This window comes from Haplochromis burtoni, unplaced genomic scaffold (genome assembly GCF_018398535.1).
Source record: "Haplochromis burtoni strain Fernald_Lab_line unplaced genomic scaffold, NCSU_Asbu1 Contig_929, whole genome shotgun sequence".
Classification (NCBI taxonomy): domain Eukaryota; kingdom Metazoa; phylum Chordata; class Actinopteri; order Cichliformes; family Cichlidae; genus Haplochromis; species Haplochromis burtoni.
The window spans coordinates 106,638-116,274 of record NW_024583290.1 but is presented as its reverse complement, the minus strand read 5'-3'; the positions used below and the strand labels follow the sequence as shown (position 1 = coordinate 116,274).

Here is a 9,637-nt window from a genome sequence, read left to right as displayed (position 1 = left end):
TGACACTAGACAGATGTCGACGCGTGCATTTAATCTGCAGGTAAACATGTTTACTGCTGCTGTGACACACAGATCCTCTCTGTGTGTATGTGTGTGTGTGTTTGTGCACTATAGAGAATTAGATTTCCACCCTGCACCTGATGATGCTGCTGCAGAACAAAAATGATCTTCATGATGCAGAGACGCAACCAAATAAAATGTTTTGCCTTATCCAAACACATGCGCTAGGCACATACAATGAAACAGGGGGACAAACTATAACAGAAAACTGTTCTAACAGCTACTTGTAAAATTTCTTTTCTTCCCACCAGGTTGCCAGGATACTGGGAGTGACTCCAGAGCTTAAAGGTCAAATGGGCGTGTCCTCCGGTCTGGAGCTGGTGACGCTGCCGCACGGTCGTCAGCTGAGGCTGGACCTGATGGAAAGGTAAATACACTGTATTGGTTAGCTCTTTTGGGGTAGTAGCAGACACAATTCAATTCTCTTCTGTTTTGATTGTATAGAACTAAATCACAACAGCAGCCGCCTCAAGGGGCTCTATACTTTAAGATAAAGATCCTACAATAAAACAGTCAAATGACCCAGTACGAGCAAACACTTGGCGACAGTGGGAAGCAAAAAGTCCCTTTTAACAGGAAGAAACCTCCAGCAGAACCAGAGTCGAGGAGGACAGCCATGACCAGTTCTGGGTGAGGGGAGGAAGACAGGACAAAGACGAGATGTGGGCGAGAGCCAGAGATCAATAACAACTAATGATTAAATGCAGAGAGGTGTATAAAGACATGGAGAGTGATGAACAAAGCTCAGTGCATCATGAGAAGCCCGCAGCATAACTAAGGGACTAGTTGTTAGAAGTTTGAACTGAAGCTGATATACCACCATTAAACATGTCGTACAGGGGAACCCATCGTGGAACTCGCCCCTCCAGGCAGTGAGGTCTGTAGTTAGACTACTGCACCGCTGGACGATCAGATAAGGAACAAAAGACATTGCTGTTGGGGGCTGTTTGTAATCCACCCATCTCCTCCATCTGTCTCCTAGGCACCACACCATGGCAATAGCTGTTGCTGTGGATATTCTCGGATGTACGGGTAGCGTGGAGGAGCGGGCTTCCACTTTAAATCGCCTCATTCTGGTTGCTATAGAGCTGAAGGACACGGTTGGGGACCTGTTTGCTTTCACAGCCCTGATGAAAGCTCTGGACCTGCCTCAGGTAATGAATGACTAACCCTAACCCTAAACCCTAAGCATAACCCAATCGTAACAATGACACTAAAGCCACATTTTGATTCTCAAAAATGCCTTCAAACTTGTGGGACCTGGATTTTGGTCCCCATAAGTTTAATAAACTTCCAATTTATGGTCCCCACAATGATATGAATAGACACACACACTTTATTACATTTTTTTCCCTTACAAAAAAATCATAAAACCAGGTAACGAATATGACAACTAAAATCTCTCTATCATGTAAAAAAACAAAAAAGGAGAGATTTAATTGTAGTTTGAAACTCTTAAAGTTGATGTTTGTTGTTGATGTAGATCAGTCGTTTGGAGGAAACATGGACGACTCTACGAAGGAATTTCACACAGACCGCTATCAGCTACGAGAAAACACTCAAGCCTTTCTACAAGAATCTGTACGAAGGCACCGGTAAGAGGACAAACACAGCCTATAGCCACTGATAACAGCTTAAAGATATAATACGTATTAGTTCCTAAAAAGAGAAAAGAAATTACGTCAAATCATCATTTAGACTTACAGGAAGTGTGAGGCTGTGTTTTTGGGACTCTCTGAAAATGTAGCATCCAGGTTACATGGTCTCCATCTCTGTGTTAGTCAGGGCTGTATTAAAGGTATCGAGGATGTGCATGTCACTTAGAATCCAGACACCACACGACTGACTTCATAGTTTTCATCAACAACCTTTGTTTTTCCTGGTGAAAGTAAGATGATAACCAGGTCTGGACTGGGACAAAAGATTGCCACGGCATTTTTGCTCCAGGCAGCCCACCACACTCTCCGCTAGCAACAGCAGCCTCCTGTGACTGTGAGGGTTGTTGTTGATGCTACTGTTAACGGTACAGCAGCAGCAGCCCGATAACTAACGTGTCGGCTAATTTGACACATTTTGATGCATATGTTTTTGCTTTGTTTTTATTTTTCTCTCTTAGTTTTGCCCCTAAATCTTTTCACTTTTCTTTGGCCAGCAATCACTTCTTCCACACTTAACTCTAATCTGCATGAACACACTGGGTAGGTAGGGGAAGGGCCGGTTGCCAAGTTGATCGTAGCATGTATGACTATATCGAAAAGAACAAAATTTATATATTATAACAACAAACATGTCGTGTTCGAAGTCACTTAAATAACCTTGCTTCCCCATTTTAAAGTTCAAATTAAACTTCAGCAGGTCACCTTGACCACGTCTACATGACTAAATGCATCAAGTTGCTGCCATGTGATTGGCTGATTAGACATTTGTGTAAAGGAGCAGTTGAACAGGTGTGCCTGATACAGTTGCTGGTGAATGTGAGAATTTGGATGATAGCATTACTGTAATTTAAAATATATATATCCTTTTGTTCATAAATGAAACATCATCAAATAAATTGAGTATATTTTGTTTCGTCTTTTTAATAAAAGACATGGGGTAAGTAGATCTTAAGCATTGTCTTATAAAAGGGTTACTGTTGCTATATTTAAAAAAACATTTTAAAAAACCGTTTTGTTCAAATTCAGCCAGTAAGGATGAACATTGCATTATTTTTTTTTCTATATTTACAGTTTAAAAAAAAAAAGCAAAAGTCAGTGTTTACGTTTTTTATGGCGCTCATAAACTCTACTAACCTCACTCTGCTGCAGCCTCCTCTCCTCCGGTGGTCTGTGTGCCCCTCCTCCTGCCACTCCTCACGCTGATGGAGCGTCCTTCAATTGCACCTGACGGGGTGGAGCTCTGGGAGACCAGCGACCAGGGCTGTGACATCATGCTGCGCCACCTGGAGGCTGCACGCAACGTTGCACGCAATGCGCACGGCTACACTGCCAATGCACAGAAGATCTTACAAGGTAAACACCAGAAGAGTCCACCAAATTCTACCAAAAACGGGCGTCACGTGTTCCTTTAAAAACAAATGAATAAATAAAATCCACCTGTGTGTTTGTTCTTTAGGGTTTCAGTGTGACGACGATCTGCTCGAAGTGTTTAAGACAGACTTTCAGCTGCGACTGCTCTGGGGAAGTCGCGGAGCTACGGTCAACCAATCAGATCGCTACAACAAATTCAACCTCATCCTCACTGCGTTGTCACGGAAACTGGAGCCTCCATCTACAACACCAACCATAATCTGACTTCTTCTACGCGAACACAGCACAACAGAAAAGACAGGAAGTGATTAGTGAGCCAATCAGGATCATCAGGAGGATCACTGTTCTCTGAAGGCGCTCAGCAGCACAGCAGGCAGGAACGTTCACCTTCAGGTCAATGTGCGCTGATGGAATGTGAACCAAAGCCGGGCTCATTTCATTCATGAAAAGCTTCAGAACATCTGTGAAAACAGAACTCCTTTTTTTCAGTCCAGATGTTCACTGACCCGTCAGGTCAGCTTTAATTATGTAGCCCAATATTACACATCCCAGGTTTGCCTGATGGCTTTTTAGAGTGAAACAGCTTCTGATTCCCTTTGTCTGAGAAAAGGATTAAGGGGAATAAATACAAATTTTAGGAAGGAGAAAGAATGAATTTACAGTACGGACAATCACCAGAAAAAAACCTTTACAGCTAAGTAGTTTCAGTCAAATAAAACACTGGAAAGCTCAAAAAATATTACCGCTGTCATGACACACTAGACTGGAAAGTGATGTCTGCACCCAAACACCTCAGACACATCTCGCTTTTAACTTTTTTAATCAGACTGATGCAGTGGAAGCTATTTCAGGAAGTGATGTGAACACTGATCCACTTTTAATCACATTGATAAGTTAATATCACATGGTTGTGTTTAACTTTGCAACAGTGGATTTGAGACTAACTTGGGTAAACTGATTCATACTCATTCATGTTCATTCATTTTCAGTGGAACAGCTGTCCATCGTTTCCAGCTGTTTTAGTCGGTCTATATCACTGTTTTGAAAATCAGGGTGTAGAGGGGGTAACAAGAAAAGGGTGTGTGTACTGTCTGTACACAAATCACTTGTGCGTCTAATTAGAATGACTGATGAGCAGCAGCACGGTGGTGCGGGTGTCATCTCACAGCAGCTGGGCCTTTGCGTGTGGAGTTTGCATGATCTCCCTGTGCTTGCATGGGTTTCCTTGCACAGTCCCAAGACATGCACTTCAGGTGAAATGGTCTTTCTACACTGACTGTAGGTGTGGTTGTATCTCTGTGTTCAGGGTTTAAATGGCCTGGTAAAAAAATAAATAAATAACGCCACATTGACGTTCTCATACTGTACATTGCTCCAGCAGCTGTTTTTAGCCTTTGTCTGCAGTGCTCTCTTTAAGATGACTAACGTGTGTGTGTGTGTGTGGTTATTTCTGTCATATGATGTTGCTCGATGTCGTCAGCGTATATTAGCAGGTTGAAAAATGTCACAACACCTGCGGCACCTGAACAAGTGATAGAGAAAAAGGACGGACAATTGCCAACAGTCTTAAAGTTTGTATTTTTGTTCTGTTTTCTGTTAGCCTCATTAGCTTTGCACTATTATGCTGGTATGTTACATAACAACAAATATATATATAATAATCAGGGCACTTTAAATCTATGTGGCCATTTGCTACAAACACCGCTCACCCAGCAATAAAAGAGGTAAATATCTGAGAGCAGAAAGTCATGATCTGTGTGCCTGAGTAATGTGTTTGTACAGACACACACGCAGAAATAATGGAAATATGTTAATAAGCAAGACATTAAAGCTGTACATATTTAAAGCATGTTAATAATAGACTGTAAATACTTTCTGTAGATGACTGTTTAAGAAAAAAAAAACATGCTGATAAATTTTAATGTTTATATTATTATGAACTACTGTGGTAAGATTAAATGCCATAAGCACGATCTGGAGAAGTTGAGCGTGTTACCATTGAATGTGTGCACTGTCATTGTTCTAAAATCTTCCACAAATTTCCACTGAAACAACTCCACTTCTTTTCAATGCTGCTTATTTTATTAGAACAATATTCTGAGAGAAGAAAAAAAGCATTTTGTTCACAAAGTGTCCAAAGACATTCAAAGTAAAAAGATGTGCACAACAATACGAAAAGAGAAGTACTGCAATTGGTTACAACATGGTAGAAACACAGATTTACATGTTAACATCCTGCTAAAGCACCTTGCACCTGCTGTTCTTGTATTTCTTTCTGATTTTAAATAAAAAGTTTAAACAGCTGGAAAGTATCTTTACATGGTTGCTGGATACAAAGTTTCCACAGGACAAAAACAGGAATGTGGAGAACATGTGGTTTTTGCTGGGTAGTGAACAGCACCACGCTCACAGTGTTATTAAAAAACAAACCGTTTGTACATAAAACTTACTGCAGATTTAGTATAGCGTCAAAGCTCAATTGTTATTTAGTACTTTTGCATTATATTCAGAGTTACAGCACAGTGTCCATTAGAATACACAGTTTTATGCATATATTTGGAGTCTGGTGTGTTTTCTCACTTGCAAACTGCTGCATCACTCAGCAGCTCTATAGGGACGGCACGCTCCAAACGGGCCTTGAGCCAAACCAAAGTGTAGCAGTCACATTTAAAGCATCACATCTAGTTAAGGGTTTGCATGAAATGCTTACCATTCTAAATGCTCTGCAACATAAATGTCAGCAAAATTTTAATCGTATTCCTGTTGGAAGTTTATCACACTCACAACATGATTTCGCTGTCTGACAATAATGGCCTGAAGGTTATGGTGGGGTAAGTTTGAATGCTGAAACAATCAGTGGAACATTCAAGCTTCTCATATGTGAAGCTAACTGGAAGTCATATCTTGCAGTTTGTTGCAACTCGTTCATAATTGTTACACTTGACTGTCCGGCGATTAAAAACTATTAGCTGTGGTCTTCACTGCTTTAAAGCAGAAACTGGATGACCTGATATGACTGCATTAACACTGGAACAAAAAGTCATATGTACACATAAGAAAAATCACTGATGAAGCTTGGTGATGTCTTTGCAAATCAAATCAAATGTACACTGAACAAGTCCTGGAAGTATCAGTTGTAGTCCTAGATGAAGAGGGCGGGGCGAAAAGTTCAAGTAACAACATCTACAGCATTGTTCTGCACGGTTCACAGCTTCATCAAAGAAACATAGATTACAACGAAAGCATGGCCACCTGCTGTTTACACTTACGTCACGTGAGATGAATCGTTGGCGGCTTTTTACGTTAAGTAGTAGGTGTATAATTTTGTTAGTCTAACAGAAGATCAAGTGGGCCATTAAAAAAAATAAACTAACTGGTGAATGAATTCAAAGACTACAAAATCATGCACAAAAAAAAAAGCCTCTTTGCTCAAAATGAGATACAAAAAGAGTATAAAACAGTCAAGAGAAATTACTCACGCTTATTTGTTTGGTTTCTCACGTCTGCACAGGGGTCATTCAGATAGTTCACGTGTCTCTCACCTTCATTCATTCATTCATCTAGTCACTGTTTGTCAGATTTAAATGCTGTAGTACTTTCGGACAAAGTGCATCGGTTCAATTCAAAACATGTCTCTCATAAAAATGGCCGATAAACCTAAAAACAATCACCACGGAAACACATTCAACATGACAGATGTTAATATGTACAAATCATTCAATGGTTAAAAACTAACAAAAACGCACATGTGCACAAATTAACATGTTCACATGTATGGAAAGCCTATTAAGCCGGGGGCCAGGGAGGGGACAAAAAACTCATTGGTATGTGTAAATGTTTGGCCTTCCGTACACGAGTACATGTCGCTGATGCATGCGTGCTTGTCATCACATTCACATGTACAACCTATTAAATGGGAAACCTCTTCAGTCGCCCGATAGAGGTCAGGTCAGCCCAGTTGGCCGATGGGAGATGTAGTCAGGCGGAAAAGCAGACGCATCGTTTTATGCTTGTGAGAAAAATCCATCCACAGGAAAACAAGGTGAAGTTTTAAGGCAGTCTTAATAGCAAAGACACCGGAGCTCCTCCTCCTCTTTCTTAGTTTGGTGTTCAGGCACAGTCCGGAGCGAGCAGAGCTGTGGTTTGGTGAGGGAAGGCCGCCATCTGCTGGTCAACTGGTGGAATCGCAACCCAACGAGGAAAAGGAGAAGAAAGAAAAACGGAAAGAGGGGAGAGAGGGCTTGTATTTCCCCGATAGTCCTGCTATCTGTCTAATGAGCCGCACGGAGACATTAAACCGAACAAAATCCCATTCATGCTGGAACATCATGGCATTCGACACACACAGAGCTGGAGTCACATATGCACAGTCACAGGTGGAAGGAAAGAAAGAAAACTCGCACAGGATCATAGCTGAGACACATTTATGACACATTATTTTTAAAAAAACAAAAAACAAAAACCCCACATGCGACTGTAAGAGAGTGAAGGCAGGCAACGAGGAGCAGAGTGGCTCAGGCAGGCAGACACCAACACAGCACAGATAAGGATGAGGAGTGAGCGGGACAGGACTGACTGTTGTTAGTGGCAGCAAATGCTGGATGAGCACCTGACCCTGAAAGATAAGAAAACCCTGGCGTGGACTCTGACGTCTGCTGTTATTTTTAATTTATTTATTTAAATCTTGCCACAAGCTGGACGCAAAGTCTGGGAGAAAGTGTGTGTATGTGTGTGTGTGTGAGAGATACAGTTTAAAAAATATGGTGAGAAATTTTTAAATAAATAAACCAGCAAGGTGGGAACAAGTTGTACTTGTGGGGCACTTATAAAAAACAACTTTGTTATTATAGGAGAAAAATTTTAAGACTTGCCCCCAAACACTGTGTCCAGCGGATACAGAGAGTAATGTAATTTATAGAAGGGATAAGCTGATATTTAACACTAAAAGAAATTCAAAAAATGTAAAACTAATCAGTTTATTAGGTTCACCAAGCAGAAGTGGTCCTAACCTACCTTTAAAATCCATTTGTTATATTTAGTCACATTTGTACAGGTGACCCATCGATACAAGGTCAGAACAGGGCAGCTCGACATAAAGGCCCACAAAGTGAGCAGCGTGGCACAGAAATAAAAGATCGATGCTCAGATTTTACTGAAGCTGCTTATGATGGTTTAACAGGAAGTAGTTGGTAAAATCCGGAGCTTTCTGTAGTTTCAACATAAAGTCTTTACAATTCTCACTTAATGTCAGGACTGCATGCAGCTGAGCTTGGTGTAGCTAATAAACTGCTGTGGTTGCTACTTCCTACCCTGAAAGACAAAAATGGTCCACAGCTCAGAGGTGGGTTTGGATCTCATGTGAAGATATTAAATCCTTTATTGCTTGTTCGTGGCTTTGGCATCATCTCTTCTACCTCCCTCCTCTGAAAGCCCAGAATGCTTTGCTGCTTATGGACACGTGAGCATGCAGACATGCAAACCTCCCCGGCAGCTCGCCTAATCTCCGACCTCCTCCACCTCCCTCTCTCCCTTTTCCGCTCTCTCTCTTTCTTAGTCACCCTCCCCAGCACCAATAATCAGCAATCAGCACGAGCCCTCCACCAGCCAATCAAACCGCCCGGCCACTCTGCGGCCCCTCAGGAACCTGCAGTCACATAGAGGAGAAGAGACCGTTAACAGAAAAGCACACACGAGCTGAACCTGCTCACACTCAGCTCAAGTTGAGGATGCTCGCGTTTTGGACACACAGTAGAAAAGTTCAAATGGCGAATGGAAATGAAGGATGATGTGGCGCCCTTTGCTGCGATAAACACTCTTCAGACACGACTTGCTTCAGCTTGCACAGACGCCGTTAATACCTGCGCTGCTTGGTTTTTATCCTCATGGATAGCGGTGGAAACACTGAGGGTCAGGCCAGGTTTCAATCAGTGACTCAAACAACAAACCAGGTCTATATCTTAGTCTCCTGGGCCTAAAAAAGCTCTATAACCGGTTTAAAAACAATTAGGCTCACTAACTGCAACTCTTAATTTGTGTTGATCCTACATAAGACCCTCTGATAGAATTATAGCACATAAAAGCGCTATCCTGATTCAAAAAGGACAAAACAGTGACTAATAATTTTAATTTACTGCTTTGCTTTGCTACAAATTACAGCCTTTAATTTAAAAAAAGATACTTTATTCATTGTGGTCTGTTGTCTCAGTTAGTCCTAATCTAAAAGGCTGGACTGGACTGAAAGTTTACAGAATGTGGGTGTTCAAGCATCCTTCAATAACCTGAGAATTTGACCCACATGAGGAACAAGAATTCCTGCCTCGTCTGATGAACATGCACCAGAGCAGGCGACTCCTGTAACAACATGCACTGCCCACTCTGCAAAACTAATAGGTAGAGATTTTATCCAGATCCTTTACAGAGATAACTGATAAATCGGCATTACAATGGCACAAAAATGCGCATGCATACACACACACACACACACACACACACACGCACACACACACACACACACACACACGCACACACACACACACACACGCGCACAC

At 41.6% G+C, this 9,637-nt stretch overlaps 2 protein-coding genes across 2 annotated transcripts in view; one reads left to right on the top strand and one right to left on the bottom strand.

The window, feature by feature from the left end:
* Positions 1-311: 311 nt before the first annotated feature.
* LOC102302941 (breast cancer anti-estrogen resistance protein 3 homolog) lies at positions 312-7,525 on the top strand (the record flags this gene model as incomplete). Its single annotated transcript, XM_005951060.2, is given in 5 exon segments — positions 312-427; positions 1,043-1,214; positions 1,544-1,655; positions 2,868-3,071; positions 3,175-7,525. Coding segments are annotated over 5 exon segments (783 nt in total), but the record flags the coding sequence as incomplete, so codon positions are not given.
* A 282-nt stretch (positions 7,526-7,807) lies between these two features.
* The window catches only part of fnbp1l (formin binding protein 1-like), a 49,385-nt gene continuing 47,555 nt past the window's right edge, over positions 7,808-9,637 (bottom strand). The window contains exon 16 of the mRNA XM_014330619.2: positions 7,808-8,733. Coding sequence (XP_014186105.2) covers positions 8,726-8,733 — 8 coding nt within the window. The 3' untranslated portion in view covers positions 7,808-8,725. The remainder of the gene's footprint in view (positions 8,734-9,637) is intronic.